This window comes from Petromyzon marinus, chromosome 48, assembly GCF_048934315.1.
Source record: "Petromyzon marinus isolate PM22_M1 ecotype Great Lakes invasive population chromosome 48, UKy_Petmar_22M1.pri1.0, whole genome shotgun sequence".
NCBI lineage: Eukaryota > Metazoa > Chordata > Hyperoartia > Petromyzontiformes > Petromyzontidae > Petromyzon > Petromyzon marinus.
Genome location: NC_133714.1, coordinates 5254617 through 5274728, shown reverse-complemented (window position 1 = coordinate 5274728; position 20112 = coordinate 5254617). Strand labels below are relative to the sequence as shown.

The window sequence follows — 20112 nt, the reverse complement described above, 5'->3', positions numbered from 1 at the left end:
CGCTGGCAGGAGGTCACAGGACCTGTTCCAGGTATTATGGGTTAACTGACTGGGACGACGGGCAGATGAACCGCCTGCTCTCCCCACCATGCCAACTCTTTGGCACGCACAACAAAGAAAAAGATCCCCCGTATAGCCTTAACAGGCTGTTGGGGCAAGTGCTGTTAGCTAGTAGCATCGATGAAGGCCGGCACGGCACACGAGGCGGTTGGTGGCCAGCACCACGTCAAACCAAATCGCGCACGCGGCACGCACACACACGCGCGGGCGGATACGCACACACACACACGCATTTATTACAGAATTACCTCTGGCATTTAATGGCCAAGTTTCCAGGGTCACCGCGCTTGCCTCTTTCACAGCTCCAAGTGGGCGGAGCTTATTGGTGAGGGCGGTGGGGGGGGTGGAGGTGGCAATGCAATTCAGAGGGCCTGGCCCGAGACAAACGACCCTGGGGCACGTACTCCACAATTTTGCGTGCACCAAGTTTGGCGTTTAACGTGATCGCGTTCTCTTGGCTCCGGGCGAAAGACATTTGCAGCTCGGGGTGGTGGTGGGGGGGGGTTGCTCAAGGCTTGCGTTGTTATTTTGCTCGCCTATTTTTCTCCCACGACTTCTGTTCGTCTTCATGTGACAAGGCGATGAAGAGGAGGTTTGGCTCCGTAGCTTCCTAATTGTTTTCCCGAATCTCGCCGGCTGGTGACGTGAACTCCGCTACAGTGAGCTGAAGTAGATACGAAACAATGTTGTAAACGTTTGCAAAGGAGTTCTAAACAGAACACGGCTATGTGCGTTGGCACATGGCCATGTAAATATGAAACGATGATGATGATGGTGATTTGTTGTGGTTGAGAGACTGATTAGAAGACTGTTAATTGCTGATGAGGCATTAAAAGGAGAATAGGTATCGCCTCATGTAGCCACGAATCATCGATGAAATGTACGCGCAGTCAGGACGAAAAGGAATCGATAAGAAGGATCTGTTTGTGTATTGTGGTTTGTTTTTAAGATCCAGGTAAATATGTTGTAGAACACTCCCTCTTCTTCAGACATGCCTCGTGGCCTCAACTAAAACGGAACGACGTTAACTTTTATAACTCTCACGAGTGATGTCACGGGACAGTTGACGTCCACCGTGAATCAGACGAGCACGCAGTGGTCGTGTTTAGAAGGTTAAAATACCCGCAGTACTAAACCATTAAACTAAACTTTTAGACTTTCTATTTTTTTATTTTACCAGGTAAGGCTCACTGTCGTTAAACAGCTCTTTTTCAGAAGCGACCTGGACACACATGATAGCTCACCATGTGGAAATTCATAGCAGTTGCCAAATACTCTCTAAACGTCCCCCTCCACCCCTTCCTGCTACGAAAAACGTGACACGACCTGAACAAGAAAGCGGCTTCAGACTCAATGAGGCCTTTCCAGGGTACACAAGCGTAATATTGCTTCGACGATTTTTTCCCGTATTCGAGTACTCTACTCTTCCCGGGTTAATAAGTAAGCGCAGTACGACGGCGATGACGAGGATGACGATTGTGCGGTGATGGTGCGGGTGACCGGCACTGTGCAGGCCCTGTCGCTGCCCCACCGCCGTCTCGTCTGCTACTGCCGTCTCTTCGAGGTTCCCGACCCAACCAAGCCGCAGAAGCTGGGGCTCCACCAGAGGGAGATCTTCCTCTTCAACGACCTCCTCGTGGTGCGCAAGCGCGTGTGTGTGTGCGTCTGTCTGCGTGTGTGTCTGTGTGGGGAGCGGTAGTGTAGCAGGTTAGTGCGCTGCTGTGCTACGAACCTGGCCACCCGGGTTCGATTCCCGCTCACGGCGAACACCAGTGACGATTATCTGAACCGGTCCTGGGCCTCCCCTAGGTCGACTCAGCCTCAAATGAGTACCTAGTGCAATGTGTAAACATCGCCGCTAGGGAGACAAAGGCGGCCGGGCGTGGCGTTGGCCACCAACCGCCTCGTGTGCCGTGCTGGCCTTCATCGATGCTACTCGCTAGCAGCACTTGCCCCTACAGTCTGTTCAGGCTATACGGGGGATCTTTGTCTTTGTGTAAAAAAACATCGCCACTGGGGAGACAAAGGCGGCTGGGCGTGGTGTTGACCTCCCACCCCCTCGCGTACCGTGCCGGCCTTCATAAAGTGCTCGCTAACAGCACTTTCCCGACCAGTCTGTAAAGGCTATACAGGGGATCTGTGTCTTTGTGTGTCTGTGTGTCCGCGTCTGTGGCTGTGTATGTTGTCGGGGAGCGGCAGTGTAGCGGTTAGTGCGCGGCGCTCGAACCCGTCGACCAGAGTTCAATTTCGGCTCACGGCCAACACCAGTGGCGATTATTTGAACCTTTCTTGAGCCTCCCCTAGGTTGACTCAGCCTCAAATGAGTACCTGGTGCGGTGTGTGTAAAATATCGCCACTGAGGAGACAAAGGCGGCTGGGTGTGGTGCTGGCCACCTACCCCCTCGTGTTCGCAACTGAAGGTGGTTTGATGGGCGGGGCGGAGGAGGGAGGCATGTCACACAGATTGTGCCAACATGTAAATTTGTATTTTCACGTCAGCCATCCTAGCTAGCTTAGCTCTCAGGAATGACATTTAAAACTCAATGGATGATCGATGCATGCCGTACCGAGGGCGAAAGAGCGCAGTCTGGTGTTGAGGCCTATGGAAGTCATTTCAGAAGCAGCTCCTTGGAGTCGACTTTCTGGGCCCGTTCTCTCTCTCTCTCTCAGTGCGAGGCTCTGCTGACCTGCGGGAGGTTCTTCGGCGCATTATCATTCCCTCGTGACTCGACTCTGCGAGTAGTACAATTCATATATAGTTAGCCGACAGTTCCATCTGTACAGGGATTGAGTATCATCCCTCCCCCCCCCACCCCACAAGTGGTTTTCTCCGGGTACTCGTGAATTGCATTGGCCAAATCTACAAATAAAGGTCCACAGATCTTGGGAAATTATTGGCGTCGGTTCTGGCTGCCCTCCCACTTGTCTGAATTCCCGCTCCTCCGAATAACTCCGTCTCATTCTGCGTCTTTGTCTGAGAGTGCACATTCACGTATGTTCTAGAAATCGCGATTGTTGTGATCGATTGAAACCGAACCGAGTGCAATCGTACAAAGGCGGTCTCAGCGACGCCTCGGTTTAGTTTCTTCCCGTGGGATTTCTCCTGCAGGTGACCAAGATTTTCCAGCGCAAAAAGAACGCGGTGATGTACAGCTTCCGCCAGTCGTTCTCGCTCTACGGGATGCAGGTCCACCTCTTCGAGAACCAGTGTGAGTGTGCGAGTGAGCGTGAGGAGGCCCCCCCCCCCCGCGTGAATGATTGACGCCCTGGTCCTAACCGGATGAGAGGTCCTTCAGTTTGGCATATTCCACCACTTCGTGTTGCGAAAGAGATAATCGGACGCAACAGCTCCACCTTTATTTATTTATTTATTTGAACGGACATCGGTCCCACGACCTTCTGGGGGTGCATAAGTTTAACAGTGCAGCAGAACCCCTCTTAACGACCTCCATAGAGCCCAATGTGTAGTGTATAGTGTAGTGCATAGTAGTGCATAGTGTAGTGTATAGTAGTGTAGTGTATAGTAGGGTAGTTCTTAGTGGTGTAGTGCCTCCATAGAGCCCAATGTGTTCGCTTACCGACCATTCCCCTGTTAAGGATGAGCTGTTGTAGGTACAGTAAATATAAATTAATGCATTGATTAACCATGTTTATTTTAATATTATGTGTTTAAAATGTTGTTAGTATCTTTATGTATTAATATTCATTGTTTAAATATTTTAAAGTAAGTCTTTTGGGTGAAAAAGGGTAACTTTCCATGCTGTCGGAACGAATTAAGCTTTTAACATGTATTTCCTATACTCGCTTAACAACCAAATCACTGAACGACCTGTTTCTTGGAACCAATAACTGTCGTTAAGGCGGATTCTACTGTGTTGATATTTCAATCTCTGTGCGATCCCCTGGGCATGCACCACCACTGGCTGAGCTGCGTCCGGGTTGCAAATACAGAATTGTAGTCATTTTTTTTATTTCGTAGGCCGATGGATGATGGAGGCAATTACGTCATGAATTGTGGCGCAATAGCATCGCTCTGATGATGCCTCGTTCGTATTTGTGGATCGGCATTGTACACTGCCAGAGACTTTTTCGTTTAATTTTTTGTTTTCAACCAAGTTATCGGCATCTTGCAGCTACGGTCATTGTACGGGCGCGGTTTTTCACGTAACGACCGACCGCTTAGATTTTCTCAACCCTGTACTTTTACCGACCGACACGTGGCGATATCTCAGATGTGTGCCCTCTCGCGGGGTCGTCTCTTGCCGCCCAGTCTACCCGCACGGCATCAAGATCATGTCGGCGGTGCCGGGCGCCGAGACCAAGGTGCTGGCGCTGTTCAACGCCCCGAACCCGCAGGACCGCAAGAAGTTCGTGGACGACCTGAAGGAGTCGATCGCCGAGGTTCAGGAGATGGAGAAGCACCGCATCGAGAGTATGTTGTCTGCGACGGGGGGACGCCCGTACACGCGTGCCCCCCCTGCCCCCCCTGCCCCCCCGGGGGCCTTAGAGAGAGAGAACTCTCTGGGGGGTAGCACAGATGTCGCACCGGCAGCTGCCTAGAATGGCTGAACACAAAACAACTACAAACTAAACTAGTAAACTATTTTATTTTATATTCCCAGGTAAGGCCCACTGGTGCTAGAAAGCTCTTTTTCAGAAGCGACCTGGCCACGCATGATAGCTCAACGAAGCGGCTTATCACGTGGGAATTTATAGCAGCCAAATACTGAGAATAGGTTTTCCTCTTTTATCTGGCAACAAAACAGCTGTGTTAAGATGTTAAAACACCAAACTGAAACCTTTTACAAGGCATAATGTCTTCATTAACCACAATACTTGTGGTCAGAATGCAAACAAAAAACACACTCTGATAATATATGCATTGTTTTTGAAACTGATTGGTCCACACCAGAGACAGCTTGCTTTGGAGCCTCGTCTCAAAAGGTGTTAGATCAGATGACGCCAAAAGGCGTACTTTGTTGCCAGAAAAAAGGGGAAAACCTCTTGTCATATTTTGCAACTGGCAAAGGAGGTCCCGTGATGCAGCCAAATACTCTCAATGCACATTTCTAAATGTGGAGGGGAAAACCGGAGGACCCGGAGAAAAATCCACGCCACCACGGGGAGAGAGACACCGCAAAATCCAAATATACAGGGACCAGGGTCAGGAACGAACCCACGGCGATCGCCTGCATACCAGGTGAGGGAGTCAAAATCTCGCCACTGTGGCAAATCGTCGCGTGGGTCTTTTATAGGAGCAGCCAAATACTCTGAACGCACTTTGGTTCTAAAATCCATCGCTTCCTTCTGCAAGATGCCCCAGTTGACACCAGATACAACAACAGCTCTTGCAGAGTCTTATGACGTGGCTCTCAGTCATCCCTTGTTCTAGCTCATCCCCTTACTCTAGGTCAATCCCTTTAGGTCAGATATTCATCACCGATGTCGGCAGTGGGCGGGAATCGAACCCAGTTTACCAGTTTCCTAGCCCAGCGTGCCAAACTGTTCCCCCCGTGGCTTCTCACACACGCGCACACACATACACACACACACGCTCGCACACAAACGCACGCATGCACGAGTCTGTAAATCCAATTTTCCCAATTAGAAAAGTGCAACTAATAGTGAATTAGGGGGACCATCCATTACCAGGCTTGGCATGAGACAGTGGCTGATCGATGCACCAACCGGGGCCTAAGCAGTCCTCCGCAACTCCCTCTTTGAGGTCCCATCACGATTCATAAATGATGACCGCTCGTGCGTGCCAATAGATTTTCCAACGACGGGAAGATGCGTGCGTTGCGCGTACAGAGGCTCCCGCCCGGCCTTGCGCAGACCACCAGCACGGAATAACTGCACGTGTGGCCACGTTGAGAAGCCGTGGCCCATCCCATCGTCCTCATCAGGACTCACCTGGGCTGCGTGGTCCCAGATGTCTTGTGACCCCCATTTCATTCTTTATATTTTTTAAAGTAAGGTTTTGTTTGAAGCAGAAATGAATATGCAAAGGAAAACAAATGGTTGGGGTCAATTAATTGGGGGGGGGGGGGTCACAAGACATCTGGACCACCCTGTACAGTTCAGTCATCAATGTTCACTGATGACAAGCGTGCGTACAGTATGTCATTGGAACGGAATCGGAAAAGCACTAAACTAAACTAACTTTATCGGTACGTCTTGGGCTACGGAAGACATACCGAGGCTCCCGCAAAGCCATGAGGTCAGCTATCGCAGAGTGAGGTCGTGTCGCTTGCGGTTCTCTGCGGTGAATGCAAATGTCTTCAAGAGGCGCTCGCTAAATGGCGACTGTCTCGGCGCTTCGTCAGACGGATGTTTTCCAAAAGCGACTCGCAGAAATATTTCCCCCAGAGGGAACCACACTAACTGCAGCTCGCGTTTGGATGTCACGTGTTACCCGTGCGTTTTCGTTTGTTTGTGTGTGTGTGCGCACGCTGTGGACCAATTGAAAGCGTGTGTCATGCATGTCTCGTGTGCACCACGTGCGTGCGCGCGTGTTTTATGCACATATTGTGGACGTATGATACGCATGTATCAAATACATGTCGTGTGTGCGTCGTGTTGTGTGTGTGTGTTATATGCATGTATTGTCCGTACATATCACGCGCGTGCATTGTCGTAAATTGCGTGCGTGCATCACACGCGTGAATCATCCTCGTGCATTGCGCGTACATATACATCACACGCGTGCGCTACCCTCGTGTCTTGTGTGCGCTTGTGTCGTGCGGCCGCATTACCACCCTCCCACCACCGCCGCCGCCGTTGCCGCCGCCACCTCCACAGCCGAGCTGGAGAAGCAGAAGGGCGTCGTGCGCGTCGGCGGCCAGGGCCAGGGCCGCTCGGGCAGCAAGAAGGAGAGCGGCGCCCGGTGCCGGGCCCGCGGCGCCAGCAACAACGGCGCGCTGGGGGGGCGGGCGAGCATGGACGACGGCTACGGCTACGCGGCCGGCGAGGGCCTCAAGCGCAGCACGCTCAGCAGCTCGCTGCGGGACCTCTCCGACGTGGGTACGTACCCTCGCCCGCCCCGCACGTACCGCGGACTCGCGGGCTCACATAAGGGACGTACCGCAGACTCGCAGGGTCACCTGGAGAAGTACCGCAGATTCGCAGGGTCACCTGGAGAAGTACCGCGGACTGGTAGGCTCACCTGGGGACGTACCGTGGACTCGCAGGCTCACAGAGACCACGCAGGAAAGTTTCCAAAGCAGCCTCGAGAAGTAGCGACAATGTGGCTGGACACACCTCCCAAAATTGCTACGAGATGAATGACCAAAGTATTGCACACGGCGAAGTGATACAGCATCCTTCATGCACACCTGGAATATTGTAACGAGACAATTCACCAAGTGTTACACGTGTCGAACTGATGCTGCATCAAGTAACAAAAAAAGCAACACGTTCATTAAGTAATGCTGTGTGTGTGTGGCCTCACATGACAAAAAATAATAATAATAATCAGCGACGTTTCTGGCAATGGCCCTTCTGCGCAGCTCGTGTCCCCACTTGCCGACGTCACGTCGCCAAACAAATTCGATGCAGCAGCAGCCCCTTAATTGATCATCGCGCGACGACGATGACGCCGTCGCGAGATCGTAGCAGCCGTGCCACGGTGGCCGTAAGCGGCGGCACGGCAGGCTCGGCGAGCCGCGTCGCGTGAAGCAGCGAGTGCGTCCACGTGCGGGGTGAGGCGCGCCCGCTTGCAGGACGATGGGACGGGTGGCTGTGGGAAAAGGCAGGCAGTGCAGCTAGCAGGATTGCGAGCGGATCTGCGCGTCTGAGTATTCTGCTCTCGAATACTCGGCGAGTCTCTCCCTCGTGAATAGCCGGTGTCTCCCGCTGAATTACTGCCGCAATTGTCAGGGCTTTTTCATGTCCGTGTCGATTATTATCCGCTTATTGATCCAGTGTCTGAAGCAATCGTGCTCAGTTAAATGTTTTTTTGAGCAGTCGATTAAATTGTTACTTTTTAAATGCGGGTCTTTTTACTTTTTGCCGCGTGTTCAGTGCGGCCTTAAGCCGGGCCCACCGCCTGGGCCATCAGTTGCGCACGTGGTTGCTTGCAACTGAATCGCTCACGCCTCCGGAAATGATTGCGAACAGGTTGCGCAACCGGTTTGCTCACGGCGGAGAGACGGACTCTGCTCTCGTGGCATCGGTCCGCTCGGCAATTTGTGGCGATGTCCCCCGTCGCCGCGTGACAAAAATTTGCAAAGCTGCGATTGGTTGTTGCAATCCTGGTGTGAGTGGTGGAGCTAACAAGAAGTAAAAAAAAACACTTCCTCGATGCGCAACTGTGCCCTAAGACATGGACAAAGCGGTTGCGGGGGCGATGATTGAGTTGCTTTGGGTTTGCCATGTAGTGACAGGCCAGTGGCCGTTTGCAGGGCCAGGCGCGAGTTACCCTGTTCCGCATAGGGACAGCTGCCACGGGGGGGGGGGGTGAGGTGTGACGATTCGATGGTGCTCCAAGAAGCCCCCGGCGTATTAGGAGGGGTGGCTCTGTCAAACGCAAAATCTGCACGAAGGCCGATTTTTTTTATTGTACCTGGGCAATTTATCTAAACTGTGTTATATTATGTTTTATTTTTATTATTTTATTATTTTATTATTTCCCTTCTACGTGACTTTACCGAAAGAACCAAGGATATGAATTCCTGCAGTCACGAAAGCTTTAAATCGGGAATTATAGTAGCAGCCAAAAACTCTTAAATTCACGTTGATTCTAAATGTGGAGGGAAAAACCAGAGGGCCCGGAGAAAACTCCACGCGATCACGGGGAGAGAGACACGCAAACTCCCAAGTATGCAGGTGTCAGGGTTGGGATCGAACCCAGGACCTTCTGCATACCAGGCGAGGGAGATAACATCCCACCAATCGCGCCGTCCCCTCTGTGTCTGAATAAGATAGACGGCGAGTAACAGCGTGAAGTTATTTTCAGTAACATTAATTCGGAAACCATGTTGACATTGCATAGAGTAAATCGGCAACGCAACTCTTTGGGGATATTTGTGGCGGTGGCCTGTGGCGGCTTATCGTAGGCGTGGGGTTCCATGTCAGCAGTTGGAAAAGCAATTCCAAGTGGCCTTGTCAGCACTGAACGTCGTCGGCACGTCGATGAGAAAATTGCGTGCGAAATGATTCACTTCTGCCGCATTTAATGCAATCCCCGTCACTGTCAAAACCTTACCGCAGGCGATATTTACATTAAACAAGAGCGGAGTCCCTTGCCTACTAATTCTGCACACACGCCCGTACTTAGCAAGGGCACTTAAATTAATGTACTGTAATGTCTTATCGCTGTGATTAGAGGTGCATCATTCCCCAAGTTCACATCTTATCACACAGTTACATTTACATTTTGAATGCATTTTCGGGGGGAAAAAAAAAAACTGCCTGTAAATTGAATGCTCTCGGTATCACGAGGTGTACCGTAATGAGCAAGGGCCTTCAGTAAGGATGGTCAGCGATTGGCTCGGGGTGTAATGACTGCTGCGGATCTGCGCACGCTGCAGTGTGCCTCTCCCCTTGGTGGCATGGATTTTTTTATGGGTCGTCTGGTTTTTTTCCTCCACATTAGAAACACGCGTTGAGAGTATTTGGCTGGTATACAAGTTAAGACAACACTTCGTTGAGCTATCACTTGTGGCCAGGTCGCTTATGACAAAGAGCTATAAAGTGCTCAGTGAGCCTTACCTGGTAAAATAAAAAAATAGCTTATAAGTACATTCGCACATTGCCGTAGCATTGGCTAAGGCCGCGGGCCAAGTGCTTTCAGGTGCTCTTCCTTCCAAAATTAGGAAGCCACTGCACTTCTACATCTAGATTGAAAACTAATTTCTTTAGAACCGATTTTTGTGTTTAGTTTGTTGTCCTTCCCCCCACACCTCCGTTTAGCACGGTTGGCTACGTACGGTGCGAAAGAAGTCCCAACATACATACGTACAAGTGAGACTCATCGTGGCCTCTTGAGTTCCCCGCTCGGTTATAGAAAAAATAAAGTCGGCCTCTGTGGAGCTTCCTCATCATTGCAAACGCAGAAGCCCCCTACCCTTCGCTCTGCCGACAAACGCCGTCAGCAACGCGCCAGCAACTGACAGACCACGCAGCTGGCCCGCTTTGAACGTGCGGTGCGTTTTTACCCTCACGGTGCACATGGGGCTATCGCGGGATGAGGCGAGGGCGACAGTTAACAAGCACCACCACCACCACCCCCCCCTCCCCCCGAAAGTGTTTCATTTTCCGTGACATCTACTGAAAAAACCCGACGTCCAACTTGTCAGCCGATGGAGAAAAGTAAAAATAAAAAGTGCGTGGCAGTCCACGTGAAGGCCGCCGGGGTTTCCACTGGTGTCTTCAAGATGTTCTCCAAGCAAGTGAGTGGATTGTCGGCTCCCTCGGCGGTGTGTCGCCGCTGAGTGGGCGTCCGGCCTCCGAGCAGCGCAGACCGCCTCGTGCGTCTTTAATTCCGCCCCGTAATATTCCCCGATTTAGAAAACGCGAAGCGCGCGCGGGTCAGGGGTCGGTGATGACTCTTTTCAAATAAGCGTTCGATTGAGATTTGAGAGGGAAAAAAAAAAGCAAGCGATCCGATGGAAAAAAAACCATTAGAGTAAATAAATAGACAGAAGTCGCTGAGGAATCCAATTCAGTGAGCGGGTCTCAGGATAATTTATATTTTAATTCGGCTTATGGCCCTTGAATTCCATGCCAACCGGCACGCGGCAGGCACAACGAGCGTGCCTCGTTGTGCCTGCAGTCGCGCTTCCTCGCGCTGCCAAGCCCAATATTGGCTGAGGCTGGCTTTTTTTTTCGGGCTCAGAGCTCGAAGAAGGGGTCTTCGGGCCTCTGACCCCCTCCAGGCCATGGCTGGACCCGGCCTTCCCGTGTTCAACGTTTTTAATTTACGAGAGCTGGGACGGTGGGGCGCGAAGACGTCACGCCGTATTGTTGGAGGCCAAGAACTTTCGAGGCTACAAACTGTGAAATTCATCACGGGTCTTCTTGCAGCTGTCCCTGTGGGTTTTTCAAGCGAAATCACATGGTGTCCATTCATTCACAAAGATCCAAGAGAATTATTCACAATAAGAGGGTTTTTGAGTCGGTGCGACAGCCAAATTGACTGCTGGGTGCAAAGTGTGTGCATTACATCAAATTACTTAAAGTTTGCTCTTCCCATTAGCAGCCTGGTGAGACTGCCACATTTACATAATGCACCAGTGTTCAAAATGAATCAATTAGTAATAACACAGATGTGTTAATTATTCAGTACATGACTCATGAATGAATGGATAAGCATGTCTGTTCGTTTATGGTCTTACATTTTTGCCGTTTAAGTATTTTACATTTAAACATTATTCATTAAGAGCAGAGATGCACCGAGGAGCACCATTTAATATTTAGTCGACGCCGGATACATTATCTAGGTATTCTTCCATCTGAATTTGAAGCTGATCTGTATGTTTTCAATAAACTGCCGACTTTTTCTGTTTCTCTCCATCTCTCTATCCCTCTCCCCGTTATTGCCTATTTCTCTCTGTCTCTTTGTCTTCCGATCCGTGTCTCTGTCTCAATCTCACCCTGTGTCCCTCGCTATATTTCTGCCCGCCTGTCTGCCTCCGTAGTTTTCCACGTGTCTTCTCCCCCTGTCCCTCTGTCTCCCTCTCTCTCTCTCTCTGTCATCCTGTCTTTGTCTCTCTGCCCCACTCCTTGTTACCTATCTCTCTCTGTCTCTTTGCCTTCCCTTCTGTGTCTGTCTCAATCTCACCCTGTGTCCCTCGCTGTATTCCTGTCTGCCTCCGTATGTTTCCACGTGTCTTCTCCCTCTGCCTCTCTGTCTCTTTTTCTCAAATATCTCACTTCGTCTCTCTGCCTCTGTGTCTCTTCCCGTAGCTCTGCGCATAGTCACTTTAATTTGTTTTCTTGTTCATGTGTTTGTTTGTTGCGGTTGCACTCAATTCAAGAGCCAAATGGCTCACAGGGCTATACCAAATAAATGAAATAAATTTAATGAAATGACTTCTTTAGGTGGCAAGAGCCAATCGTGTTGTCAGGCTCTTTGTTCCGCCAGGTGCTCGTTTAAAGGCTCAGTCGATCCAGGAAAGGCACAGCACCGTTTAGATATTCATCACTGATGTTGGCCGTGAGAGGGAATTGAACTCGTGTCACCGAGTCCGTGATGCAATGCGCTAACCACTGCACTACCACTCCTCACTACACACACACGTGCACTTTGACACACACACACACACTTATCCGGGTACATACACACACGCACTCTTGAAGGATTCCTCCTGTACGACCATGTCAGTTGTGTTCAGTGCTGTGGGTGCATCGCTTGAGTGCGTGTCGCCTACACGGAGCTGCAGAAGCTCTTTGCTCCTTGCACCGCCATCCACTGAACAGAACAGGAAGGGAATCGCCCACAAAATACCGGACGCTCCGTGCCCAGGCAGCGAGCCTGCCTTTTACTCCTCCTCACTTCTTAGCCACAACTGCCTTTTGGTTTGATTTTGCTCAGGGGGTTGCATTTTTTCTCTGTGATGTTTCGGCTCCTTTGATTTCCTGCACTGTTATTACGGGGGCCATTGCTCTCGATGCAAGATCGTGGTTGTGAATAATTCAACGGGTATTCTATTTTTTATCGCTCTTCCTCAAAAAGTGGCTCCGAGCGTCGAATATTTTTTTTTTATCGTGTAGAACACTTGCCTCCTCGCCGGCCGTCATTTGTCTCCGAAGTGGCGATGTTTACGCATCGCACCAAGTAGGCACTCATTTGAGGCCTAGTCGACCTAGGGGAGGCCCAGGACTGGTTTATCTAAGCGTCACTGGTGTCGGTGGCCGTGAGCGGGATTCAGACTCTGACCGCCGGGTTGTATGTATGTATGTCTGTATGTCTGCATGTATGTAATGTATGTATGTAATATATGTCTGTATGTATGTCTGTATGTCTGTATGTATGTAATATATGTCTGTATGTATGTCTGTCTGTATGTATGTCTTTATGTATGTCTGTATGTATGTATGTCTGTATGTATGTCTGTATGCATGTATGTATGTATGCCTGTATGTATGTCTTTATGTATGTCTGTATGTATGTCTGTATGTATGTCTGTATGTATGTATGCCTGTATGTATGTCTGTATGTATGTATGTCTGTATGTATGTATGTCTGTATGTATGTATGTCTATAATTTTAACGGTAGGTTTATTTGAACAGTGAGAGACAGAATAACAATAACAAAAATCCAGAAAATAGCATGTCAAAAATGTTATGAATTGATTTGCATTTTAATGAGGGAAATAAGTATTTGATCCCTCTGCAAAACATGACCTAGTACTTGGTGGCAAAACCCTTGTTGGCAATCACAGAGGTCAGACGTTTCTTGTAGTTGGCCAAAAGGGTTGCACACATCTCAGGAGGGATTTTGTCCCACTCCTCTTTGCAGATCTACTCCAAGTCATTAAGGTTTCGAGGCTGACCTTTGGCAACTCGAACCTTCAGCTTCCTGGAGACTGGCTAGGCCACTCCAGGACCTTAATGTGCTTCTTCTTGAGCCACTCCTTTGTTGCCTTGGCCTTGTGTTTTGGGTCATTGTCATCCTGGAATACCTATCAACGACCCATTTTCAATGCCCTGGCTGAGGGAAGGATGTTCTCACCCAAGATTTGACGGTACATGGCCCCGTCCATCGTCCCTTTGATGCGGTGAAGTTGTCCTGTCCCCTTAGCAGAAAAACACCCCCAAAGCATAATGTTTCCACCTCCATGTTTGACGGTGGGGATGGTGTTCTTGGGGTCATAGGCAGCATTCCTCCTCCTCCAAACACGGCGAGTTGAGTTGATGCCAATGAGCTCCATTTTGGTGTCATCTGACCACAATACTTTCACCCAGTTCTCCTCTGAATCATTCAGATGTTCATTGGCAAACTTCAGACGGGCATGTATATGTGCTTTCTTGAGCAGGGGGACCTTGCGGGCTCTGCAGGATTTCAGTCCTTCACGGCGTAGTGTGTTACCAATTGTTCTCTTGGTGGCTATGGCCCCAGCTGCTTTGAGATCATTGACAAGATCCTCCCGTGTAGTTCTGGGCTGATTCCTCACCGTTCTCATGATCATTGCAACTCCACAAGGTGAGATCTTGGATGGAGCCCCAGGCCGAGGAAGATTTATAGTTATTTTGTGTCTCTTCCATTTGCGAATAATCGCACCAACTGTTGTCACCTTCTCACCAAGCTGCTTGGCAATGGTCTTGTAGCCCATTCCGGCCTTGTGTAGGTCTACAATCCTTGGAGAGCTCTTTGGTCTTGGCCATGGTGGAGAGTTTGGAATCTGATTGATTGATTGCTTCTGTGGACAGGTGTCTTTTATACAGGTAACAAGCTGAGATTAGGAGCACTCCCTTTAAGAGTGTGCTCCTAATCTCAGCTCGTTACCTGTATAAAAGATACCTGGGAGCCAGAAATCTTTCTGATTGAGAGGGGGTCAAATTCTTATTTCCCTCATTAAAATTCAAATCAATTTATAACATTTTTGACATGCGTTTTTCTGGATTGTTTTGTTGTTATTCTGTCTCTCACTGTTCAAATAAACCTACCATTAAAATTATAGACTGATCATTTCTTTGTCAGTGGGCAAACGTACAAAATCAGCAGGGGATCAAATACATTTTTCCCTTACTGTATGTCTGTATGTATGTCTATGTATGTATGTCTGTATGTATGTCTGTATGTATGTCTGTATGTATGTCTGTATGTATGTATGTCTATATGTAAGTATGTCTATATGTATGTATGTCTGTATGTATGTATGTATGTCTGTATGTCTGTATGTATGTATGTATGTCTGTATGTCTGTATGTATGTCTGTTTGTCTGTATGTATGTCTGTATGTATGTCTGTATGTATGTATGTCTGTATGTATGTCTGTATGTATGTCTGTATGTATGTATGTCTGTATGTCTGTATGTATGTATGTATGTCTGTATGTATGTCTGTATGTATGTATGTCTGTATGTCTGTCTGTATGTATGTCTGTATGTATGTCTGCATGTATGTCTGTATCTATGTATGTCTGTGTGTATGTATGTCTGTTGAACTTCTTTGGCTCTGCACATAGCCAACTGTGCCAAATCGGAGGTGTGGAGGTTCAGTGCCCAGCGCGCTGACCGCTAACGCTGCCGCTGCTGTGATACGAACGTGCGCACCGCGCACAGCATGAACCCTTCTGAGGGACGTTCCCTTCCTGAACAAGGCGTCGCCGTGTCACCCACAAGTGCCCAAGCTCCCAATCTCCCAGGATGACGTTCCTCTGCGGCGTACGGTCTCGATTTGTGCGTGTTTTGTCAATTATTTTTTTGGTGTCGCCCGCGGGCTTTGCCGCCGCCTGGACGCTTGCGTCTCTGTGCCCCCTTCGCGCGCGTGCGTGCCTTGCGTGTCCAATGTGTGCGTGCGCGCGTGTGCGTATGTACCGGGCCAGGCAAGCGTGGCCGCAGGGGGAGTGCCGGTTCCCTAGACAGCAACATTGAAGTAAGTAAGCGGCGGGATCGCTCCACGATGCTTGGCCCTGCTTGGTGTGTGCCCGCCTGCTGCTCGTGTTTGCCTCGCTGCTTGCACGCAGTCTCGGCCGTAAAGGGACGGGGCTCCCACCTCCCAGGGCGTCGGGCGGGAGACAAATCTCGCGCGCTTGAAACCCGAACGGCCGCGCGGTGTAAATGGGTGACGTTTAATAAACAACAAATTTACAACAACAAAAAAACGCACACCACAGCGGAAAGCACCGCGAGACGCTTGCCCTTCGTTGAGTTAGTTTGCCCTTCCCCGCACCACCGATTAGGACAGTTGGCTACGTACGGTGCGAACGAAGTTCAGCGTACGTGCGTGCGTGCGTGCGTGTAACTCGGCGCCCTTCACAATGGAATCGTCACAGAGCGCTTCACGACTAAACTTTACGGACGAATGCGTCCGTAAAAATTTTAGTTACGGTAAAAGGATAAAAGGTGTACGCAGTTCAAAAATATCGTAACTCCTTTCAATCTGCCGTAAATTTTTCGTAATACAGGCAAATAGACACACAGTATTGTATTCTACACCGTTTCAAGAAATACAATTCAAAATGCATATAAATATCTATCGGTCATCAATGCTGGGTATGCAAATAAGGGACATTTAAGAACACTCAAACGTTATCAATTAAAGGGTTTTAAAAAGAAAAATACCTCGGCATGCGGTAGCGGCATGCGTACAAGTTGAACATTTGATGTCTAGCGCCATACTTATAACAACAACAACAACAACAAAAATCCCCATCCGTGTAGCTGTGCTACTGAAAGCAGTTTCCTCTTACGTACAATAATACTGACGTCTCTTTCTTTTTCAAAGCTGGTAGAAGAATTCGATTTTGATGAACAGGGCCACAGTCATGATCAGGCCCCACCGCCGAAATCTTTACAGCCGTGACTGTGTGGGCGCCTCGCGCGTGTGTGTGTGTTGTGTTTTATTTTACTTCTTGCCGTGGTGGTGGTGGTGGTGTTGTGGCGTTGTTGTGGTCGTGGTGGTTTGGTTATTCGCCATGGCTTGTGGACTGCGTGGCTTGTTGCTGCATGTCTGTGGCCCTCTGCATCGTCGCACCGTGTGTCTTGGCTGCCTCCTCTCCCACCTGCCACAAGTGCCCACCTCTGCCCGGTTGCGCCGATCGGAGTGTCTCAGTTGTCAGGACGAAAAGCTGAACCTCGTCGCCATTGTGATGTTTTGCGCCGACGGTCTTTTTTGTACGTTTTTTCGATTCGGTTTCTCGGTTACGTGAAGCAAATACTTGAGGCACAACCTGAAGTTGCAGTTTGTGCGTAAAAAAATCGCATTTGATGCCAGAGCATGATTGGGAGCGCATTTGCACTTGGTGTTAGCAGTGCTGCAAAATAATAAGTAACAAAACCTCAACACATTCAGCAACCTAATCGCCTGAATAGGGTATATATATCTTCTGGGTTCTTTCAGAAAAGTCACGTAGAATGGAGATAAAATAATAAAAATAATAAAAATAACAGAATAAAATTCTCACGACATTTCGGCCACAACACAAGTAGCCTTCCTCAGGTGAAGAAACAGGACTGTCCGGAAGACAGCGCTTGAGTGAACCCTGCCAAGCTTGGAAGCGTCTTTTAAGCTGTGTGGGAGGAACGGAGAGCCTTGACAAAGGAGTTTACATATAAATTAGCATGTAACTGGGGGATTAGCATGATGTTGGTGTGGGAACGGAGGAGCGGGGAGAGGAGTTTACATATAAATTAGCATGTAACTGGGGGATTAGCATGATGTTGGTGTGGGAACGGAGGAGCGGGGAGAGGAGTTTACATATAAATTAGCATGTAACTGGGGGATTAGCATGATGTTGGTGTGGGAACGGAGGAGCGGGGAGAGGAGTTTACATATAAATTAGCATGTAACTGGGGGATTAGCATGATGTTGGTGTGGGAACGGAGGAGCGGGGAGAGGAGTTTACATATAAATTAGCATGTAACTGGGGGATTAGCATGATGTTGGTGTGGGAACGGAGGAGCGGGGAGAGGAGTTTACATATAAATTAGCATGTAACTGGGGGATTAGCATGATGTTGGTGTGGGAACGGAGGAGCGGGGAGAGGAGTTTACATATAAATTAGCATGTAACTGGGGGATTAGCATGATGTTGGTGTGGGAACGGAGGAGCGGGGAGAGGAGTTTACATATAAATTAGCATGTAACTGGGGGATTAGCATGATGTTGGTGTGGGAACGGAGGAGCGGGGAGAGGAGTTTACATATAAATTAGCATGTAACTGGGGGATTAGCATGATGTTGGTGTGGGAACGGAGGAGCGGGGAGAGGAGTTTACATATAAATTAGCATGTAACTGGGGGATTAGCATGATGTTGGTGTGGGAACGGAGGAGCGGGGAGAGGAGTTTACATATAAATTAGCATGTAACTGGGGGATTAGCATGATGTTGGTGTGGGAACGGAGGAGCGGGGAGAGGAGTTTACATATAAATTAGCATGTAACTGGGGGATTAGCATGATGTTGGTGTGGGAACGGAGGAGTGGGGAGAGGAGTTTACATATAAATTAGCATGTAACTGGGGGATTAGCATGATGTTGGTGTGGGAACGGAGGAGCGGGGAGAGGAGTTTACATATAAATTAGCATGTAACTGGGGGATTAGCATGATGTTGGTGTGGGAACGGAGGAGCGGGGAGAGGAGTTTACATATAAATTAGCATGTAACTGGGGGATTAGCATGATATTGGTGTGAGAAGTAAGTCACCGTACAATAGTAACGCATTGTATAATTCAAGGGTGGAGTTTGTCTATGGATACGATATTATGCAATGTAGTTTAGATTGGAAGGTATAATATTGTATTGTATAGTAGTCTAGTTTATAGCATAGTTATAACGCAACACAGGACAGAGCAGCGCACCGTGGCTGTTTCCTCCTCTTCCCCCCCCTCCTCCGTTCCGAACATAGATGGACTCGTCCGTCTGAACAAAGCTCGTCGCTCTCCATGGTGCTAATCCCTCACACCAACATCATGCTAATCCCCCAGTTACATGGCAATTTATATGTAAACTCCTCTCCCCCCTCCTCCGTTTCCACACCAACATAATGCTAATCCCCCAGTTACATGCTAATTTATATGTTAACTCCTTTGTCAAGGCGCTCTGTTCCTCCCACACAGCTTAAAAGACGCTTCCAAGCTTGGCAGGGTTCACTCAAGCGCTGTCTTCCGGACAGTCCTGTTTCTTCACCTGAGGAAGGCTACTTGTGTTGTGGCCGAAATGTCGTGATAATTTTATTCTGTTATTATTGTTATTTTATTATTTTATCTCCATTCTACATGACTTTACCGAAATAACCCAGAAGATGAATCCCTGCAGTCACGAAAGCTTTAAATAGGGTATATACAGTCGATAATGTTTTAGGCAATGGCCTTTCTTCTTAGCACATAGACGATGAAGACAGACCATTGCCACGCATATCAATTTATTTTTTCTTTTTACGGCGGTGTTGTTGTTGAATGTGTTGAGTCTTTTTGTTATTTCAGCTGAGCACGCTCCGACCAAAGCCCTTCCCAACTTCAGTACTGGAAGTGTCCCAGCCAAAAGGTTCAGATAACTGGATAATCCTTCCCGTCGTTAGATGTTGAGTTTTTATTTCATGGCCTTTGGCGTCTGTGAAATACCAGACATCTTTTAAAAAAGAGCTTTGCAACTCATCGGATTCCTCCAGCGTAAATAAATATTCTGATTCTGTCCGATGCCCTCCGCTGGCACTAAGTTGGCTCTGACCAGTGCGCAGGGCCCCCATGTCCCCGGGCCACACAAGTGCCGTCCGACCGCTGCTGGCTCACGTGGCGCGGCACGACCTCCGCAGCCGTGGCAGAGTCGCCGCGAGGAGCCATTCCCGAAACGCAACGTTGCTCTGCCGCCGCGAGCGGAGAGTCCCGATTACGAATTCCTCCACTGCTCCTCCCCCAGTGGGAGTTTGTTTCAGCGCTGAAACCGACCTGGGCAAAGTACCCACGCTCGATCTGCCACGGCGAGCGGCGCAGATGTCGCTTCTTTTTGCGAGTCACATCAAGTGGGGAAAGCTCTCGGCGCTGCCACCTGCCCATATGTTCCGTCCTGTTTTCAGGCGGAGTGGATAATTTATGTCGGGGACTCCTTTGTGTTGTTAATTTGCGTAACCATGGGCAAGAGCTTGGGAGAAGTGTGTACCCCATAATGTGCCGCTGCTCGGCCTCGCAAGGTCTAAACGGGGCCATGATAAATAATGTCAGAATGAGTCAGTCATGCCCTCCCACAACATTTTAAGTTGTAGGAGGGCATGCCATGCCTCTTTTGTTCAAACGTCCCTGGACACTCATTTGATATAAGTGAAGGCTTGTTAGTTCAAAATTAACATTAACTTTTTTTCTTGAGCACGAAAATTAGTTTTTTTGCTCTTGGGATGAATGTTTAAATAGCGCCGCCTTGTATTTCATGAAACATAAAGGCAAGAAAATG

The 20112-nt window shown here is 49.0% G+C and overlaps 1 protein-coding gene across 7 annotated transcripts in view; it reads left to right on the top strand.

Annotated features, from left to right (window-relative positions):
- LOC116952799 (IQ motif and SEC7 domain-containing protein 1-like) overlaps positions 1–20112 on the top strand; it is a 519292-nt gene that overhangs the window by 479794 nt on the left and 19386 nt on the right. For 5 of the 7 annotated variants that reach the window (XM_076074476.1, XM_076074475.1, XM_076074479.1 and 2 more), the window contains 5 exons: positions 1574–1699; positions 3170–3269; positions 4331–4492; positions 6862–7083; positions 15553–15602. In XM_076074476.1, the coding sequence (XP_075930591.1) occupies positions 1574–1699; positions 3170–3269; positions 4331–4492; positions 6862–7083; positions 15553–15602 (660 nt within the window). The remainder of the gene's footprint in view (positions 1–1573; positions 1700–3169; positions 3270–4330; positions 4493–6861; positions 7084–15552; positions 15603–20112) is intronic. The other 2 variants (XM_032972463.2, XM_032972462.2) reach the window with 1 other exon arrangement.